Source organism: Candoia aspera, chromosome 4 (genome assembly GCF_035149785.1).
Source record: "Candoia aspera isolate rCanAsp1 chromosome 4, rCanAsp1.hap2, whole genome shotgun sequence".
NCBI classification, from domain to species: Eukaryota; Metazoa; Chordata; class Lepidosauria; order Squamata; family Boidae; genus Candoia; species Candoia aspera.
In genome coordinates, this window is record NC_086156.1 from 22,546,534 (window position 1) to 22,567,566 (window position 21,033).

General features: G+C 44.5%; 1 protein-coding gene across 3 annotated transcripts in view; it reads left to right on the forward strand.

The window, feature by feature from the left end:
• The first annotated feature begins 13,802 nt into the window (after positions 1 to 13,802).
• RUNDC3B (RUN domain containing 3B) overlaps positions 13,803 to 21,033 on the forward strand; it is a 35,252-nt gene continuing 28,021 nt past the window's right edge. For all 3 annotated transcript variants that reach the window (XM_063303584.1, XM_063303587.1, XM_063303585.1), the window contains exon 1: positions 13,803 to 14,110. In XM_063303584.1, the coding sequence (XP_063159654.1) occupies positions 14,007 to 14,110 (104 nt within the window). In that variant the 5' untranslated portion in view covers positions 13,803 to 14,006. The remainder of the gene's footprint in view (positions 14,111 to 21,033) is intronic.

Consider the following 21,033-nt stretch of genomic DNA (forward strand, 5'->3'; position numbering starts at 1 on the left):
GATCAGCGTTCCTCAACCTTGGTGACTTCAAAATATGTGGACTTTAACTCCTAAAATTTTACAGCCAGCATGCTGTTGGCCAAAACAGCCCATGACCTGGTGCTAGTTGTCACCCAATAAACCACACCAAGGTGGGTAGGTCCTTTGTTCTCTTTTATTTCTGTACACAGCAACAAGAGAGGTGCCCTGATCAAGTGCAAGAGCCCCGAACAACACACCCGACTTCTCTTTTATACATTTTCTGGCAAGGAAATAAAGGCAACAAAATCTCTTTATTGGCTGATTCTTTTAGCACTTGCGCAGTAGCCTTACATACTACATACTGTCCCATACTATCCCTTAGCATGTTCTATGTTTTCTAGGACTCCCAGCTTAGGGGCATGTGTTTTACTATGCTAATTAGCCTTTAGCTTACATCTAGGTCAGTGGTGGTCTCTGTTAATATGTTTTCTATTACAGATTAAGGTTACTATGGTAACTAATCATTTTGGCAGGGTGAAGAGGTTGAATTTAATTGTCCTCTTTTCGGATGTTAATTTTTGCACCTGGGGAGAACTTGCCTGGACTTGTTTTAGTTTGTTTCCCTTCTGTGTAGGCTTGCAGAGAATATGCAGCTGAGAGAAATCTCTCCTCTCAGCAAACAGCCTTTAAATATGTTTGCTTTCTGTAAATAAAATTATTTTTATAGAAATGCCTGGTGTGTGACTTTTCTGATCTCTCCTGGGCCAAAGGCTTTCTAGCACTCTGTAACAGTCCCATAGCAAGGTCACTCTGTGGATTTTGAATACCTCGAAACCGGTCTTCCTTTTTTCCCAAGTACAGCAGATTTTGAAACCAGTCTTCTTCCCCTTTTTCCTAAGTAAAGCAGACTTTCCTCCTACTGTCAGATACCTGCTGTTTGACCCACATCCTCTTGAAACTTAACCACAAGCATCTAATATTATCTGCTAGCAGGCAAGCATTAAACAGTATTTTTTCTTATGACTACCTGGGCCCTCAATGCTTGTTGTTGAAGTCCACATATCTTAAAGTTGCTAAGGTTGAGAAGCACTGCCTAGATAATTAATATTTGAAATCACTCTGTATTAAAGATATAATTACTTGTTTAAAGTTTCTTTAAAGTTAAAGCCAATAGAGCTGAAACTGGTGAAATTAAAATATTTTAGTTAAATTAATGTTTGAGTTATTGAACTATTAGGTATCTTGTGTAATTTTTAGCATGGCTACATTCCCAACACTTCACAATATAATATCAAAACAGGACATCCCACAAAGCACAGGATATCTGGTAATTGTTTGTATAAAGCACCCTCCCACCCTCCAGCACTTTCTACAAAGGATAAATCCTCTTATATCTCAGACCTTTAGTGTAAAGCTAAAAAGGGATTATTGTTATCTGGAAACACTATGCACAACTGCCTGTCTATGTAGCTTGCTGTGATTAGGAAGTACTGTATATATTTCAGTTCACCTTCTGGGAAGACTATTGATAAGACACTGGTATAGGAATAACAAGCAGGGGTTACATCAGTAACCCCTGAAATGAAAAGAAATTTGTTCTTGGTTAAAAATTTTAAATGTTTTTCTTACAGTTCAGTATCAGTTTGTAGAACAGGGGGGAAAAACCTTTATATAAAAAAGGGAAGAACCATGTTTAAAACATGATTAATTTATCAAGAATTAAATTCCTCTTTCTAACAGGATGCTGAGTCAGTAGCGTGTTCAACAATTTCACACTTAATTAATCTATAACTTTTTTTATATCCTATGCCATTAAATAATGTTCTATAGAAAAAAGTTATTGTCTTCTGACTTTTTAATGACTCATCACTGGAACTGAACTATCTGATTAATCTGTAACCTCAGAATCTCACAGCTTGAACACAGTCACAGGCTTTGTTCATCATACAATGTTTTTACTCTGCAGGCTTGGCTGTCAGGATCCAACACAAAATTGTACACAACTTTTTATTAGCTTAGTGGGAGCATTTGCTCTATCCCTTCCTCTATAAATCTTTCCTTTCACGTTCAAGAGAAAATTATCAGCTTAGCTAATTGGAACATGATCTTTCTGTGCCATTCCTGTGTGGCCATAATCATGAATGTCACAAAATCTATTATGTATTACAATAGACTTTATGCATAGAACGAACTAATCCAAAACAAAAACTAACAAACATTGTGATTTAGCATGATATGTGGACCCAGCCTATAATACAGATATTATAATTGCCACTTATTTTGTTACCAAGTCTGTGCTCCACTCAAACAACTTTTAAAACTGGAAATTGTTGAAGAAATATGAATATTCTGACTTAAAAATAATAGATTTTAAAATAGTGGTAGTGCAGAGTTGTGACTTTAAAAACAGGGCTACTATTTCAGATTAATAATATATATTCCATTCCCCCCGCCTTTCTATTTGAATTTTATTATAGCACCACAAGCTTATTTCTACTGTTTTGATGACTAGATTCTGCTGATCTGCTGAAAAGAAAATACATGATTATTCTTCATATATAGCTTTTAAAAGTCTCTAAGCAGCAAGAGATTTCCAAATAAATATGTCACAGCAGTAGCAATCATTAAGATAATAAATTGCAAGTGAACTCTCTGACTTGATTGAAGAGGCTTAAATTAATTCCAAATAGTATGACTTGCAAAAAACGTTGCTACCACCAGAGGAAGCTCATGTATGAACATAATGCTTGTACTTCATTTAAATTGACCTCTTTAGCCATATTATGCTGTGCATTTCTATCAACTGATTTGTAAAGAATGTGTATCTACTAAATAAATGGGAAAAAAAATGACATTGGCCCCAACAAAGGATGCTTCTTGAACACCGTAAGATATTACTTCAGTATATTCTTGTGAAACTCTTAAATTGCACTACAATAATAAATATTCCTGAAATGTATTAAGAAACCTCATGTATACTTTGGCAAAATCAAGCATAATCTTGTTCATCTCTGAGATCAAATAAATCCAATAAACAAACACAAGCTAAGAAAATTATGGGTTCATAAATGCATGGGATTTCTGCTTTTGACTGCTTTGCCGTATAATATATTTATGGTTCATGATGTAGCATGACAATACAAACTCAGACACTGTACCTGATTCAGCAAACCATGACTTAGCATGATGTGTGAACTAAGTTATGCATTGAAAACTACCGGGGAAGTGATCCACCAGTGCTGTGTTCTGTGATAATTATGTTGTTCACACTACAATATAAAAACTCACACCTGTAATTGTTGTTCTAATCGGCTTGGGTGAATGCTTGATGAGTATAACTGTTGTGATTATTACTTTCATATGCCAGAAGTTTAATTTTTAATGATAACCAGAATTAACCTATGGAAAGAAGTACTAAAATGTCTTTAAAATGAATTTCTATGATCTGTAATAGATGCAAGGGCTGAATGCAAATATATTTAATTAATTTTTTTTTCAATGAAGTCACGCTTTCTCTTGATCAAGAGTGATGACTCTAAATGAGTGTGATATGCGGTTCTTAATTGGATGTAAATGACATGTTGATTAAAGAAAAGAAACACTATCCAATCTCATCTTAGGTTAACAAATTGCTTGTTTTCTTTTACTTTTTGCATGGTTGCATAAATGGCCTGTTAATATAGGCCTCACCACAAGGTTTATAAAACAAGAAGATACATATAACAGAAGCAGGTGCCACCACATTTTACAATCTATCTAAAAAGTAGCCTGCACACTATTGTTAATTGAGGACAAATCAAGGAGACATAGATACTGGTGCTTAAATTGTTAGATTATGCTATAAATGTGTAACGATTTAGAAGGCAAGCAACTTGGCAGGTGAGTGAGGTACTTAAGCCTGGACTTGAAGCTCGGCCCAAGGTACACCCTAAATCATAGGTGTCCAAATGTGTGTACTGTACAACGTGAATTGCATGGTTACCAGTAGGCTTCTGGGTATAATCCAAGGTACTGGTTGTCATCTACAAAGGCCTATATGATATAGGGCCTATGTCATGCGCTGCCTACTACTGAGTAAGACACAGACACTAATTTAGGGAAAATCAGGTTCTGGTTTATTTCAGCATAGTGCATAGCTAGAAAAAGCTGAGAGTGAAGGGAGCGTGCCGGTACGGGGTTTAAATAGCCTGCGCCGGTCAGCGCCCCCCCACCTTGGGTTGTGTCATCCCCCCAAGCCTTGTATGCTTCGTTGCTGGTAGGTGAGGGGTCACGGGGCCCCTGCTGGTGCCCCGGGCTTCTCTCATAATCGTCTTCTTCCTCCGGCCGGTGATTACTTTCAGCTGGGCGATATCCTTTGCGTTCCTGCTGACAGCTCCAGGCGTGCCTCGTGATCTGCCCTGTCTTTGTCGCTCTTTCTTCCCCCTTTGCATTCTTTTGACTGGATTTTCCGGCCGGGGTCGTTCCCTTCTCCTCGGGGTCTGTGTCTGTTGTTGTGCGTCGCTTTGCTTATCTTTTAATCCCTTGCTCTTGTTTCCGTGGTATTGTTATGTGTGCCGTTGTGCTGATGCATTCAGCTCAACGGTGCTCATGACATACTGCCCCCCTTTCGAATGGTAGCCCCCCCCCCCCGGCATTCCGGTTTTTCCGGGAGAGCTGTCAAAAAAAAATTTTTTTTTTGTATTTCCCACCGGAGTGCTTTCTCCCCTCCCCTTGCTCCGCCCTCTACCGCGTTTCCATCTTTTGGGTGTGTTCCGAGTGTGCATGCCTCGACCACACCCTGCTCGTTCTTGCTCAGTTCGTCGTCAGAGGAGGCGTGGCTGGTCGGGTGCTGTTTCAACTCCAGGTAGGATCCTTATCTTTTTGTTTTGTTGATTGTTTTGTTTTTGATGTTCGCCGTGTTGTCATGTGTGCATCCTGGCTATTTGCCCTCTGGTGATGCACCTATGACCAATCTTCCCTCCCCAATGGGCCCGGTGAGCGTGGGGGGAGGATGAGTCTCAGGGGGGAGGAGGTCTACTCAAGTCGCGGGCTTGGGGGGTCCCTTCCCCTGGGGCGACGCGGGTGGGGGGGAGGCCCGAGGGGGGAAGTGTGTCCTAAGGGGCCGGTTCGGCTGGGTGCCCCTTTGGTTTGTCGGGGTACGTCGTGTGGAATGCTCGGGTCAGGTCCGGTGCCTTAACGTGTTGAGCCGCCACCCATTCTGGGTGGGGGAAGTGTTTCCATTTTACTAAATAGTGTAGTGTGCCCCGTTGGCGGGAATCGAGTATTTCTTTTACCTCGAAATGTTGTTGGCCGTCGATCATCACTGGGGAGGGCAGAGGCGTGCTTGGGTGCCATCAGGAGGTGATTGCTGGTTTCAGGAGGCTGCTGTGGAATACCGGGTAGAGTCTCCTTAGGTCCAGGCGTACTGCCACCGGGTTCACTATTTGTGTTGCTCGAAGCGGCCCAATATACTTAGGCCCCAGTTTCTTCAAGGGTTGAGGTGATTTCATGAATTTGGTGGAAAGGTAGACCATATCCCCTACCTGGAATGTCGGTTGCTGGCGCCGGTGCTTGTCGGCCTGTTCTTTGTAGGCGGACTGTGCTTCCTTCAGTGCTGCTGTGATTACTGGCCATGATTCCGCTATCTTCCGTCCCCAGTCTCCTGCGCCCACTTGGGGTCCCGGGGGTTGCAGTAGCTCCAGTATGGGTACGAACTCGCGCCCGGAGACTACTTCGAACGGGGTTTTCCCTGTACTCGTGTGAATGGCGTTATTGTAGGCGACTTCTGCAAACGGAAGCAGGTTGACCCAGTCGTCTTGGTGGTAATTGGTATATGAACGTAGGAATTGTTCTAGTGTGGCATTGAGGATCTCCGTGGCTCCGTCCGTCTGGGGATGCCAGGCTGTGGATAGGGCTTGTTGGGTCCCAATCAGTTTTAGAAAAGCCTGCCAAAATTTCGAGGCGAATTGTGTGCCCCTGTCGGTCACCACGCGTACGGGACATCCGTGTAACCTGTACATGTGTACGAGGAAAAGTTTAGCCAGCTGCTGGGCGGACGGGACTGATGAGCAGGGGATGAAGTGTGCTTGTTTCGAAAAGTAGTCTTTCACCACCCAAATGGTTGTTTTCTTCTGGCTGGGTGGTAGATCTACTATAAAATCCATGGAGATTTCCTCCCATGGTCGGGAGGGCTCCGCCACCGTTTGTAGTAGTCCCGGAGGCTTTCCCGGTGCCCGTTGGGCCATTGCGCATATCGGGCAGGATGCTACGTAGGCCTTAACGTCCCGTCTCAATGCAGGCCACCAGAACTGTCGTCGTGTTAGGTGCAGGGTCTTTAGAAACCCAAAGTGTCCCGCTTGTTTGCTGTCGTGTGATCTGCGCAGGATTGCCTGGCGCTGCGAATCCGGGACATATATTCTGCCTTCCCCCCATGCTAAGTCTTGTTCCATTGTCACCTTGTCGGGGTTTGCTAGTAGCCAGGGGTCGGTTTTGAGGGCGGCGGTGAGGTCCGCGCGTATCCCTCCTGGCAGTCGCGGGTGGCGCCGTCTGGTCGCTGGTTGGCTTGCCGTCGGTTGAGACATGGGGTTGAGCTGTTTCTGAGCGCTGCTTCGGGTGGTCACTGCCATTCCCAGCTGGGAGGCGGATAGGACAGTCCCAATCATATCTGGGATGGGCTCTTCGTCTTGGGGCAGTCGGGAGAGGGCGTCAGCCAGGAAGTTCTTTTTGCCCGGTATGAACTTCAGTTGAAAGTTAAAGCGGCTGAAGAATTGGGCCGATCTGACCTGTTTCGGGCTGAGGCATCTGGGCGTCTGGAGGGCCTCGAGGTTCCGGTGGTCTGTCCAGACCTCGAATGGTTGGGTGGCTCCTTCCAGTAGATGCCTCCATGTTTCTAGCGCTGATTTTACCGCGAACGCCTCCTTCTCCCATACGTGCCAGCGCCTTTCCGTCTCTGAGAATTTCCTTGACAGGTAGGCGCATGGTTTCAGGATTCCTGCAGGGTCCTTTTGGAGCAGTATGGCCCCCAGGGAGAAGTCTGAGGTGTCAGCTTGGACCATGAACGGCTGTTCTGGGTCCGGATGTGCGAGGATTGTCTCCGTTGTGAACAGCGCTTTCAGTCTGTTGAACGCTGTCTGACACGCAGGAGTCCAATTTAGTACTGTCCCTGGGTTCTTGGCTCGCCGTGTGTCCCCAACCCCTTTAGTTTTGAGGAGGTCTGTTAGGGGGAGGGCTATCTCCGCGAACCCCCGTGCGAATGACCTGTAGAAGTTCGCGAAGTCGAGGAAGCTTTGAAGTTGGCGCCTGTTACGTGGGCGTTCCCAATTCACCACTGCCTCGACTTTTGCAGGGTCCATTTCTATGCCCTCGCCGGAGATTCGGTACCCCAGGTAGTCTAGGCGTGCTTTATGGAATTCGCACTTAGATGGTTTGGCGTAGAGCTTCGCCCTTCCTAGCTTTTCAAGGACTTGCCTGACTCGGGTTACGTGTTCTTCGTGCGTCTGGGTGTAGATGAGGACGTCATCTATGTAAACTAGTACCCCTTGGAACAGGTGTTCATGCAGTACCTCATTGATGAGCTGCATGAACACTCCCGGGGCCCCCGCTAATCCGAATGGCAGTACCTTGTACTGAAAGGCGCCTAGGGGGCAGTTGAACGCTGTTTTCCACTTGTCCCCCTCCCTGATTTGGATCCTGTAATATGCCTCGCGGAGGTCCAGTTTGGAGAATACTCTCCCCATGGACAGGTGGGCGAGCATGTCTTTCACGAGGGGTAGGGGGTATTTATTGGATAGGGACGCCGCATTGAGGCCCCGGTAGTCGGTACAGAGCCGTAAGGTGCCATCTTTTTTCTCTCGGAAGAGGACAGGCGCTCCGACCGGTGAGCATGCTGGCTCTATGAAACCCCTAGCCAGGTTTTTATCGATGAACTCCCGGAGGGTTGTCATCTCCTTCGGGGTCATTGAGTAAATCTTCGGCCTGGGTAAGGGGACATTGGGAAGCAGCTCAATTCTACAGTCCATCTTGCGGTGGGGGGGGGGGTAGTTGGTCCGCCTCCTCTTCCCTGAAGACCTCTGAGAAATCAGCATATTGTTCAGGTAGTTCTTCTGGGGTTGCTGTGTTGTCCTGGGCTACTGCCTCTGCCCGTCCCACTGTGGGGTTGAGCCTGCCCGCCGGAACTGGTGCCCGGTACGCGCCGTCGTCGAATTGGAAGGTGCGGGTCTTCCAGTTAATGCGCGGGTTGTTGGTCGCGAGCCACGGTATTCCTAGTACTATGATGGGTCGCCCTATGTGGGTTACCACAAAAGATGTTCGCTCGGTGTGGGTGCCCATTTGCAGGGTGACGGGCTTGGTCTGCGTCGTGGCTGGTTTCCCTCCCGTTGTAGAGCCGTCCAGTTGGTGGAAAGCCAGCGGTGTGGGGAGGGGGAGGCAAGGCAGGTCGAGCTTGGCGACGATGTCGGGGTGAATCAGGTTCTTGGAGCACCCCGAGTCCACTAGTGCCGCAGCCGTGGTGGCTCTGGTGCTGAAGGAAAGCCTGATTGTCCCCATTATTACGGAGCTTTCGTCGCTCTGTCTATGTGTTTCGCGCCCCTGTCCCACCACCTGCCTCGCGGCGCATTTTAAGGCAGGCGGGGAGCGTTTCCCGCCAGCCGGTCTGGGACTTCGACGTCCTCCCCCGCAAAGTAAGTGTCCAAGTCTTCGTTCGGTGTCGCTGTGGCTCCGGTCATCCGGCGGGGTGGGGGGGCGGCAGTGGGTTAGTTGGTTTGAAAGGCGTTTTCAATGCGGGTTTGGGAGCGCTAGTCGGCGTTCTGTTGGAGAAGCAGTCTGCCGCTTTGTGCCCATTTTCCCGCACTTCGCGCAGGGTCCGCGAGCAAACTTCTTCTTTTGGTATGTGGGGCCGGCCGGCCCCAAGTGTGGCGAGGGTCCCTTTGGGCTGTTGCTTGTTTTGTCCTCTGCCGTCGTCATTAAGAAAGTGCGGTGAGCGTGTTCCGCTCTCCCCGCTAGGTAGATCCAGCCTTGCAGTGTCTCCGGGTCATCCCGATAGAGTGCCCATTGGAGTACCTTGCGGCTGAGGCCCCTTTTGAACATCTCTATCAGGGTAGTCTCAGACCAGTCGTTAATCTTCCCTGCGAGGGCTTTAAATTCGAGGGCGTAGTCCGCGACAGTTCGTGTGCCCTGTTTGAGGGCTTGAAGCGCACTTTTAACCCTCTCCTTGGCTAGCGGGTCCTCAAAATAGTGCTTCATCTCTGTGATGAAGGCGTGGAAGTCAGAGAGGGCTGGAGAATTGGACTCGTACATTTAGACGTACCAGTCCGCCGCCCTGTCTTGCAACTTGATCGCCACGGCTGCAATTTTGTCCGCTTTGGAGTCAAAGGAGTGTCTGTGCCGCCCCATGAACTCCCTGGCGTTCGTGACGAAAAACGACAGCTTCGTGGGGTTCCTGTCAAAGGAAATGGGGAAGTCCTTTGGGGCCCTGGTGTTCGGTGGATCCCCTCTCCTCGCGTCCCGTCCCGTCCCGTGGCTTCTTCTGCCGGGGAAGCTTGCCTGTTAACATTTGGCCCATGGGGGTGCCAAGACCCGCTTGGGGTTTGAATAGGGGTGTGTACCTGCGCGGGTATGGTCATGTAAGGCATGGAGGACATCAACGACTGCAGCATGGTCCCGAGGTCCCTTAGTTGGGCTTCCATGGCCGTGAGTCTGGCTTGCGTTTCTCGGTCCAAGGCCCGCGCCGCAGCTGTGATCGGACCGGTTGGCATTTCCGCGTAGTTGGGCCACCGATGGGGGTCAGGCGTTTCCGTCTGCTGGTCAGCTCCCTCGACTTGGGAGCGAAACGGCTGGTTCGTCCCTCCGTCCTCCACTGTGTTTCTTGCAGTTGGGCTGAAGCTCCACGCCTGTGGCTGGGGTGCGATGTGGGGTGGGGAGGTCTCCGCGGGTCTCGGGAGGTATGTTGCTCCCTCCTGTGGTCAGGTCGCCTCCGCCTCCCTCCGGGGGTGGGGCTGAGGCTCGGGATGGGCCGGGAGGGTGTCCGTGGCTCCTGGGGTCCGCGCTGCCTCTGGCCGCTGTCGGTTCTCCTCCACCTCTCGCCGTACGACTCGCCCGTCCTGGCTGCGGCGCGTCGGCTCCATCGCTCTCCGCTCGTGTTCTTCTCACCATCTGTTCCTCCCGCGGCTCGTTCTTGTCCGGTGGGGCTTGGCGAGGCTGAGTTTAGGACTCTCAGCTTTATGTCCTGCGCTGCCTACTACTGAGTAAGACACAGACACTAATTTAGGGAAAATCAGGTTCTGGTTTATTTCAGCATAGTGCATAGCTAGAAAAAGCTGAGAGTGAAGGGAGTGTGCCGGTACGGGGTTTAAATAGCCCGCGCCGGTCAGCGCCCCCCCCCCCACCTTGGGTTGTGTCATCCCCCCAAGCCCTTCGTTGCCGGTAGGTGAGGGGTCGCGGGGCCCCTGCTGGTGCCCCCGACCTCTCTCGTAATCGTCTTCTTCCTCCGGCCGGTGATTACTTTCAGCTGGGCGATATCCTTTGCGTTCCTGCTGACAGCTCCAGGCATGCCTCGTGATCTGCCCTGTCTTTGTCGCTCTTTCTTCCCCCTTTGCATTCTTTTGACTGGATTTTCCGGCCGGGGTCGTTCCCTTCTCCTCGGGGTCTGTGTCTGTTGTTGTGCGTCGCTTTGCTTATCTTTTAATCCCTTGCTCTTGTTTCCGTGGTATTGTTATGTGTGCCGTTGTGCTGATGCATTCAGCTCAATGGTGCTCATGACAGCCTAGCTATATGAAGGATCATCTTTCTCCCATTCTTTTGCCCATCCTATAGAATCTGACAGAGTTGGCATGTTCTGGGACCTTTTCTGTCATGATGCCTGCCTTCTGGAACAGCATCTTTACAAAGGTTTAAACAGCCCCATCACCGCTGTCTTCACTCCCTTCATTCAAGTGACCCCTGAAGACCTGGCTGTCTACCTAGGCATTTGGCTAGGTGTAGGATACATCTTTTGTGGCAGTTTCCCAACCATAGCCATTTCCAGGTACATGGACTTCGTATCCCAGAATTCCACTGCCGCTATGGATAAGAATTCTGGAACTTGCAGTCCATACTCTTGGAAGTTGCCAAGATTGGGAAACACTGCTCTATGGGATTGGTTTTGCATGTTTATAGTGTATGTCTCTTTCCCTTGTTATGACCAATTTAAAACATTTTTCAGCTTTTTATTATACTATATCGGGTTGTTGTTTTTAACTTTGAACCCTGTCCAGAGTTGGTGATGAGTTGGGCAGCCTTTGAAATCTAAATGATGGGGAAATAAATAAATAAATAAATAACTGGACATACTGCCTATATCTACTGGGCGTTGTAGTTCAGCATCTGGAAGGCTGCTGTCTGATTCTACAGTACTGAGAATTCTAGTTCAGGGCTACATATTGTTGACCCTGGCCATAAATAATGGGTTGGGTCAATGATATTGTATTTCCTAAGATAACAAAGATCCCTCAGAACTGCTTCAGGTACAGTAGCCAATTGAAACTGAGGTTGAATTTTAACTCAGCAATGGGATATTTAGGTCGTTTATGTGACACAAATCAAACTGCAGGGTATGCTCAGTACTGTCCTCCAATAGCATGTTGTTGACCAGTAGAATTTCCTGCCTAATGAGGGCACGGTGGTGCCGAGGTTAGTGACCTAGTGGTCAGAGACTAGCAGAGCAACCCAGGTTTGTGCTAGCCAGAGGCACCAAAGTTGATTCTATGGCTCTGGGCAAGTCACTTTCTCTCACCTAGGGTTACCAGATATCTGAACAGGCAAAGGAGGACACGGACAATTGGAAAGGAAGACAAATGGAGGGCGGGGGGGGGGAGGACACATTGTTTTACTTTTTTGGCATCTGTAACAAAAATTACAGCAAAAAACTGCACTTAAGCCTACATGTAAAGGACATTACTTTTTTCAGCATCAGAAAGACTGGTTTGCAATCACAGTATCTTTCCAACAAATCCTTATTTTCAAGAACATATGCTAGCGATAATATAGACAACGACATGCTTTTCAGATTTCACCATAGAAACTTATGATGACTCATGTGATCTACAGACTACAGTGATCATAGATTTGAAGGGGCTGGATTGAAATCAATTGCTGGAATTGGGAAATAAATGAAATACAGGTATACCTCAGAGATGTTGTGGGCTCAGTTCCAGACCACCGCAACAAAGCAAATATCGCAATAAAGTGATTCGCACATTTTTTTTTGTTTCCCAGGGCATATAAAAGTTATGTTTACACTATGCCAGAGTCTATTAAGTGTGCAATAGCATTATGTCTAAAAAAATGTACACATCTTAATTTAAAAAATACTTTATTGCTAAAAATGCTAATCATCTAAGCTTTTCGCTGTTGGAAAAACGGCGTCGATAGACTTGCTTGACGCAGGATTGCCACAAATCTTCAATTTGTAAAAAAATATTTGCAAAGCGCAATAAAATGAGGTATGCTTGTAATGTAAATCTAGGCTGTTGAGTCTGTCTGACAGATGAGGAGAAGGAAGAAGCAGACAACTTACAAGGTCACGATACACAAAAGTTTGAATAACCACTGCTGTGAAAATGTCCAATTTTTTTAAAAAAACAAAACCATGTGCAAAAAGCCAGACAATATTTGATTTTAAAGCTATGCCTGCTGGATGGAGGACATGGAGTCTCAGCCCAACTCCAGGGTGGAAAGGTGGTTGAAGGGAGAAGTGCTCTATAGGCTGTCTTGTATTGAGTTCTCAGAGGAAAGATGTAAATACAAATAACGGTTAGGCTTCCTAGAGCCAACTTTTGGGGGGCAGGATATATTAATCATAGCTGACAGATATTCCCTTGTATCTCTGTGTACACATAGTATCTGTGTGTGCACCTACATGTCTGAACATGTCTGTAATTAGGCAGGTTTCTTGACTACAAATTATATGCAAGAACAAAAACAGTTAATGCTTCTCACACTTCAAGGCTTTGGTATCCCAGTTTTTTTCTTTTAAATAACCTCAGTCAGTGACAGCACCTAACCAACTGGCTGATCTCAAAAAGAAAGAAGAAAAAAGAAAGAGGAGAAAAGGGGGAGAAAAAAGGGGAAAAAAGTCCAAACAGGGATTGGTTAATATTTGGTTGAGAGACCACCAGGAGATCTCAGGGCTTTAAGCTAGATTGGAAAATTTTAAAAAATCGCAGAAGAAAACTACCTGGGGATCCTCGTGAAGTCTCCAGATATTGAGCTAGAAGTGAGAGCGTCTTTATTTTTTCTATGAATACATCCTTCCAATACGGGCTTGCATTTATGGGCATATATAAAAAGCTGTAGAGACAGCGGTATTAGATATGCATATCTTTTACTGTCACGGCGGCTCTTCAGCGCAGAAAACCGTAGAGCAGAATATCTTGGTCTTTGGGGTCCTGAGGTCTCTGTAAGTTTGATGTAATCTGCTGCTACGCCCTAACTGCAGATGTTCCCTAACAATGACTCGGGCAATAAAAGAGTCCTCCGTGTAAACACAGGGCGCGGGGAGAAGAGGCAGCGGCTCTGGGATGCTCCCTTCTCTCCGGCGACGATCGCGCAACGCCAGCCCCGCCCCCCGCCTAAGCCGAAGACCCCCGATCTGCTTCGTCCTCTCCCTTTCTGCTTACCTGACAAGCGCTTCCGTTGCGGGAGAACTCGCGCGCTCCTCCTCAGAAACGCATCCCAGCTTAAGGCCCGCCCTTTCGGGCTCCGGATTGGCTGGCGAGGCCGGTGCTGTGCGGTCGCAGCAGCTGCTGCGACGAATTTTGAGGTACCGCTTTGGCTGCGTTCTGCGAGCTCGTCCTGAGGGCGGCTGGGGGGGGGGCGGCGGCGGCTGAGCGACCACCGCGGGGGACGCCGTGGCTCGCTGTGTTGCCCGTGTTGAGGGGCCGAGGGGGAAGTTATCCATCCCCTCCCGAGGCGGCAGCTAGGGGTGGAAAGAGGCGGCGTCGGCGGCCAAGTAAGCCCCCTCCCCGCCCTCTCCTCTGGAACAAAGGCGCCGCCAGTCTCCCTCGGGCATCTGTTTTGCCCTCGGCGGAGAGATGGCGTCCTTCAACTTCGGGGGGCTCAATGCCGCTTCTCGGAGGAAGAGCATTTATGCCCGCAACGCAGCCGTCGAGAGGCGGAACCTCATTACCGTTTGCAGGTAAGTCGCGCTCCGTGGCTGGCTCTATTTGGCACTAGCTGCAGATGTGTTAGTGTTGATGAGGGTGTGTCTCTCTCTCGATGTATGTATATATATTCCCTGAAGTCTGACTCTGGATGAAAAAGATAAGCGGGGCTGAAAACATAATTCATACTTACGTATTAGTGTTGGTGTGTATATATGTAAATAATATATATACATACTGTAGACGTAAGTATATTCCCTGAAGTCTGACTCCGGGTGAAAAAGCTAAGCAGGGTTGAACATAATTCATACTTATGTGTTTATGTTGGTGTTTGTGTGTGTGTATTCCCCGAAGTTTGACTTGTGGTGAAAAAGCCTCAACAGGGTTGAACGTTATTCATACTTGGATGGGTGACCACCAGAAAATCTCAGAACTGTATGTGGAGAGGTTAAAAAAAAATCCTGGAAGAAGGCAGGGGCAAACCTCTGATGTGTTTTTGCCAAGAAAACTATATATGCCTGAGCATCCCATTCTGTCCCTCTTCTGCAGTCTGTGCATCCCAAGTTATGTTGTCAGAGTTTCCTTGTAAATACAATGAGTATATTTAACGTTATAGCCTATTGGTGGCTGGAATGACTACTTTGCAGCCCTTACTTTCTGGTTTTACAGCTACTAACATGTTTTCTAGCAGCTTTTGCCTTAGGACCTATTCACCATCTTGCTTTGAATGCAGCACTGTTGTGAATCTTAAAAAATGCTGATGGGGTAATTAATTTCTGATAAACTTCTGTATATACTAAGAATAAGGAATTTCTCATCTCTCTTCTTTACCACTGCAGTTTCTTCTTCCTGTCTCTTAATTCTTTGCCTTTTATGTCTTCTTAGATCTGAAAACAGCTGGAGCCACTTGTATGCCATATAAATGACAAATAAAATCTTATGTCAGTTTCTTGCATTGGAATAAGATCTATGCACAGAATTAGTCATGTTGGTTAGTGTGAGCTTTCTTCCATCTTGCTTTCCTTATGTGCTTTCAGATTCTAAAAATGTCATTTCAGAAATATACCTGTGCTAAATCATCTTCTTTCTATATGTCCTGCTGCTGATTACAAATAAGTCCTGCCTTACTATGAGTAGTTATATCTGAATTAGATCTTTTGACTTTAGTAGCCTGTACTGAAGTCCGTTGTGGTTCTAAACCTTATTGGAATGGGCAACTTCATGGATGTGTCTGTTGTGTCTGTGTAATTTTTTCTGGCAACACTGTGGAGGTGGCCTGCCTTTGTTTTTTTCTAGGATGTTATTTCTTTGTAGTCTGCAACTCTGGGATTTCTTGGTGCTCTCCCATTCAACTATTAATGAGGTCCAAGAATGCTTAGGTTTTTGACATTACTGAGGTGTTGCCATTGTGTTGGACAGGTATGCTAAATCATGAATCCTGTAGTAATCCAGAAAAGAGGCTAAGCTTTTGCAGAAGAGTATAAATATAATTATAGTGTTGATGAATTCCCATTGCTGAGAAAAAGCAAAATTTGCCTTGCTGTAAAGTCTGTACTGGATTTAGCTCTTGCCACTGTAGCTGGGTTTCTACAAATCCAGGTTAGATGTTGTAATCTAATGTGTAGTTCAAATCCAACCAGTTCATGACTCAAGTTAGTTGAATAATGGTTAAATTAACCATGTGTAAGGATATCATGCAAATACAGCTTATGCATCCTTGATTTATTTTCTATATAAAGGAAAGGCTGACAATCATTTTGTTGTGGAGAGGTAAAGAGCTCCATTTAAAGCAAGATAAAAATGGGTGGCATACTGTATTTTCTGTGATGAAGGAAAAAATGAATAGCATAGTTTTCAGTGACAGTGATGTGCCATGTATGTCATAGCATCTCACTAGGAAGTCTAACAATATATAGGCCCTTGTTTCATCACTGGACTCTGTCATAGTGATGAATATTTTCTTTATCAGCTATTTCCAAGTCTCTCATTTTCCCAGAATCTCTGCATTCCCTGAGTGCTTCCAGGCAGAGACATTTTTGAACAGTACTATGATTTAAAAGTTATTGCCGAGCTATTCTAGTTAGTGGGAAAATGTATGACTGGTTAGAAATGAAAGATAGTACTGCCTGAAAAATCCCAAGAAGGTGGCATGGTGATTGCATAATAAAGGCCTTATCTGACAGCACACATTCTCTCTAATGCTTTGTTTGTAATACTCTGTTTAGCTGATTTCACTTTAGCATTATGAATATAAAGTGCTGCTCAATCTGTGGAAATAAAAGGTGGCTGAGTTTCAGAAGGCAAATAAATAGGCTGCAATCTTGGATATGAATGAGAATGGAAACCTGCTATTTTATTTAAGTGTTGAGGAAAATTAAAACATTTCATGAAGTAGAGACCAGGTTAGAGAGTGGAACAGTCTGCCAAACCATCAAAAAAACTAGTGTATGGTCTGCAAAATATTCACTTTCAGTGGAGAGTATAATGTGTTTGATGCTTCCATATCTGCAGACTGTATTGGGGAGAGGCCTTCTACTTACATCGGTTTCTTCCATACAGACACTGGATTGGTTGATGGGGGCATCCTTATTGCTTTTTTGATCTGTTTGGATCAGGGGAATAGAAAATCAGGTCTGACCCTCTCTGATGGCTTTCATCCTTGCTTGGATACAGGAGAGTGAGAATACTAAATGGAGTGAGGAACTGGAAAGGAAATTAGAATTTTCAGTCCTTTCCCTGCCCATCAAACTTAATGGCCTGTTTGCTAGTTGAGTGTAAATAAGGCAAATTTTAGACTGTTTTAGTTTAGTTTAGTTTAGATTCACCTATGAATAATGATTGCAGTACTGCAGGGACAATGTCCAAGTCTAAAACTATTTATAATCTATGAATTAACAGTTGCCACTCTGGACTGTAACCTGTAACAGGGACAGTGGAAATGTGTTGTGTTTGAAGTTAAAGTAAGTTTAGTTTTGCTAAACTGACTTAAAGTGTCAGTATAGTTCTTGGCTTATTATGTAAACTCTTCTATGCTAAAGTAATACTTCAAGATTTTTGTTAAAAAAAACTTCAGGCAATGAAAAGAATGTGATTGAACTCTCTGGAATGAAAAGTGGCTATAAATGCTTTAATTAAGCAATATTACATTTTTCAGGATTATATGCAGAAAAAAATTAATAATCAATTTTAGTATAAAAGATATTCAGAGCTGACCACCACTAGATGTATGTAATTTAGTATGCTGTGTGTACTTTAGGCAAGAATAATAAATTTTCTTGGTAATGTTAGGGTAAAAGCTAGAAGACAGTGAAGTAAGTTAAGGTTAGGAAAAACACCAAAATGTTAAAGAGCAAATGTTTCAATATGCTTCCTAAGTTGTCTTAATACTATGCAGAATTTGATCTGGGTCACACATCCTGCTAAACATGTTTAGTTTAACCATGGTTTATTGCATGTATCAACATTGTCTGGATTGCACAACATGCTTAGCCAAAATTAAATACAGTAAATCACATTAAGACTGAGTGGGAAGAATGGATTCTGTTGCTACCCGACTAATTAAATGGCTTATGTCTTAAGTTTGCATATAACCTTTTTGGCCATTGATGTATGTAAATACTTCACATATTTCCTAGTATCTCACAGTTAACTGTTACGGTTCTTGTATATTTCATATGGTTGCTTCCAATTTTGTTCCCAGAAAGTTTGCTACCTGGCTGCTAAGTATTGAGAAAATGGTTTTGCCTAAACGCAGTCATTTATTTTGATGGAGTAATAAAATATACTACTCCTTTCTCCTTTCTCCTCCTCCTTACCTTCCTTGTGGAAAGTTCAATAAGAGAGAAAGAGGGGAGGAGGAAGGGCAGGTGAAGATAATAATATATGCCTTCTCGTGTCTATTCTCATAAGGTCGACTATCCCCATTGGTTATGTGAGAAGGATCCTGATTATGTACATTTTGTTTTTATTTTACTAATATACTTTCATAAGCTCCCTTGAAAATGTTGGTACCTTCAATAAGAAAGTACAAATAACAGTAATAAATCCTGAAATGTGGATAGGTAAGACTATACTCGTTAATTTGAATTATCATATTGTAGATCATTTGATATGGAATTATTGTACATACATCTTCCCATTGTCTTGTTCTCTCACCACTTTCTAATTCATATCTTGGTATTTCTTTAAAAAAGAGTTTATCACTTTCAAAGCATGGAGTCAGGCTAATACAGTACTGTCTTGTTTCTTTTTTCCTCTGTGCTAGTGAAAAATGTAGTGCATCCTAATATGTAATCTTACTATATAAAGCTTCCCTATATATTAGTTATCCTGTCTTTCAGAAATAGAATAGGCTGCAGTTTGTATGCATGACACCAGCAAATATAAATAAAATGGGGTTAAGTGCAGATACTTTGACTACTATAGTACTCTTCAGGTGTTATGTCCTTGATTACACCTAAGACTAAGGATGCTAGTCTCCTCTATTCATATCTTCCACAGCATAGGGCCATTTTAAGTTGTGTAGGAATTTTGATGAGTAGAGAAGGTTTTCCATTGCTGTGTTCACCTTTCAAAAAATGGAGGGCTGTATTAATGGACAATAAAGAGGAAATAGAACCAATGGGCTTGTATTCACCACCGTCAACAGTGATTTTTGGTGGGGTAAGAAGATTATATATTTCTACTCCATAGGATGCACATATAGTACTGCTAAAAAGTTTGTGAACCCTTTTGAATTTTCAATATTTCTACATAATATGACCTAAAATATGATCTGTTCTCTACACAAGTCCTAAAATGAGATAGAGAACCCAATTAAACAAATTAGTAAAAAAAAACCCGTATACTTGTTCATTTATTTATTGAGGAAAATGATCCAAAGCTACATATTTATTTGTGGCAAAACTATGTGAACATCTAGGATTATCAGTTCATTTGAAGGGAAAATTAGAGCCAGGTGTTTCAATCAATGGGATGATAATCAGGTGTGAGTGGGAAAGATCATGTCTTATTTAAAGAACAGAATTCTGGTTATTCACTCCCAAAATCTGAACTTCACAACACAGGTATGTGGAAGCATGTCATGATTTGAACAAAGGAGATTTCTGAGGACCTCCAAAAAACAGTTGTTGATGCTCCCCAGGCTGGAAAAAGTCACACAACTATTTCCAAAGAGTTTGGATTCTACCAGTCCACTGTCGGGCAGATTGTGTACAAATGGAGGCAATTCAGCACCATTGTTACCCTCCCCAGGAGTGGTCGACCAACCATGATCACACCAAGAGCAAAGTGTGTAATGCTCCAGGAGGTCTCAAAGAACCCCAGAGTAATGTCTAAGGAACTAAACACCTCTCTTGCATTGGCAAAAGTCAATGTCAAAAAAGCAACAGTGGTATGCATGGCAAGGTTGCAGGAAGAAAGCCACTACTCTCCAAAAAGAACATTGCTGCCTGTCTACAGCTTGTGAAAGAACATGTCATGAGTAAGGATGGCGAGCAGGGGGCTCCCATCCAGACTGTTAAGCACATGCGTAGCACTGAGGAATTGGTCAGCCATTCAAAGGACACAGATCGGGACCGCCTTAACCTTTGGGGTTTATATGTCTGGGTTTTTCCCACGCTTCTTCAGTTTGTTAGGATTCCTGTTATGTAGTAGCAATAAACATTAGAGACCAGTTCCTTGTCTCAGCGTGTTTCCTGGCTGTTAGGACAGAACATCTGGATAAGTCAGAAGGCTATTGGAAGAATGTTCTGTGGACAGATGAGACCAAAATAGAACTTTTGGCTTGAATGAAAAGTGTTATGTTTGATGAAAGGCAAACACTGCATTCCAGCATAAGAACTTTATCCCATATGTGAAACATGGCAGTGACAATATCATGGTTTGGGCCTGCTTTGCTGCCTCCGGGCCAGGCGGTTTGCCATCACTGATAGAACTAAATTCTACAGGAAAATGTCTGTGAACTGAAGCTCAAGAGAAAGTGGATCAAGCAGCAAGGCAATGACCCAAAACACACAAGTTGTATGACCAAAGAATGGTTAAAGCAGAAGAAAGTTAATGTTTTGGAATGGCCAAGTCAAAGTGCTGACCTTAATCCTATAGAAATGTTGTGGAAGGACCTGAAGTGGGTAGTTCATGCAAGGAAGCCCACCAACATCCCTCAGGTGACGCTGTTCTGTAAGGAGGAATGGGCTACAGTTCCTCCAAGCTGGTATGCAGGACTTATCAACAGTTATCCGAAACGTTTATTTGCAGATAGATAGATAGATAAAAACTCTCATTGTGTTCATCTGTTTGTCTGTTTGTACCCTCAAGTTAGCCCATATAGTTGTTCCAAATACTGGAACAATTTTTAAATCAAGGTACCTAAAACCCTCTAACTTAAAGAATGTGTAAAAAATCCAGGACCCATTACTCTTGTGGAACTGAAATTTCCATGATGTTCAAACCAGTTTTATTTGCAAAGTTGTTGCTGTTGCAGTGTCCCCACAGTCACATGATTTGTGATTTCTGACACTCCGTGCCAGCTCCCACAAGCAAAGTCAATGGGGAAGCCACAAGTCAGAAGTCGCTCCTGCTCCCACTGTTTTTTTGCCCACCAGTGGTCATTCTGTTTATCTGTTGAGGTAAGTAAATATTGACTTATTACTCAAGTTCATTTGCCACTACAATTATTTTTCTATTTATGATATATACTCTTCTTAGATGATCATGGAGCTATCCAGCTTTGAGGTAAAAAAAATATGGTCAGCCTAAAATTTAACATTCATTCTGGTCACATCAGACTGCACTACCTTTCTCAAAGGATAACAGGTCACAGGGTTGTCTAGCTGCAAATAAATATGTAGCTTTGGATCATTTTCCTCAAAAAAATCAATGAACAAGTATAATGCTTTTGACTGATTTGTTTAATTGGGTTCTCTTTATCTCATTTTAGATTTTGTGTTAAGAACAGATC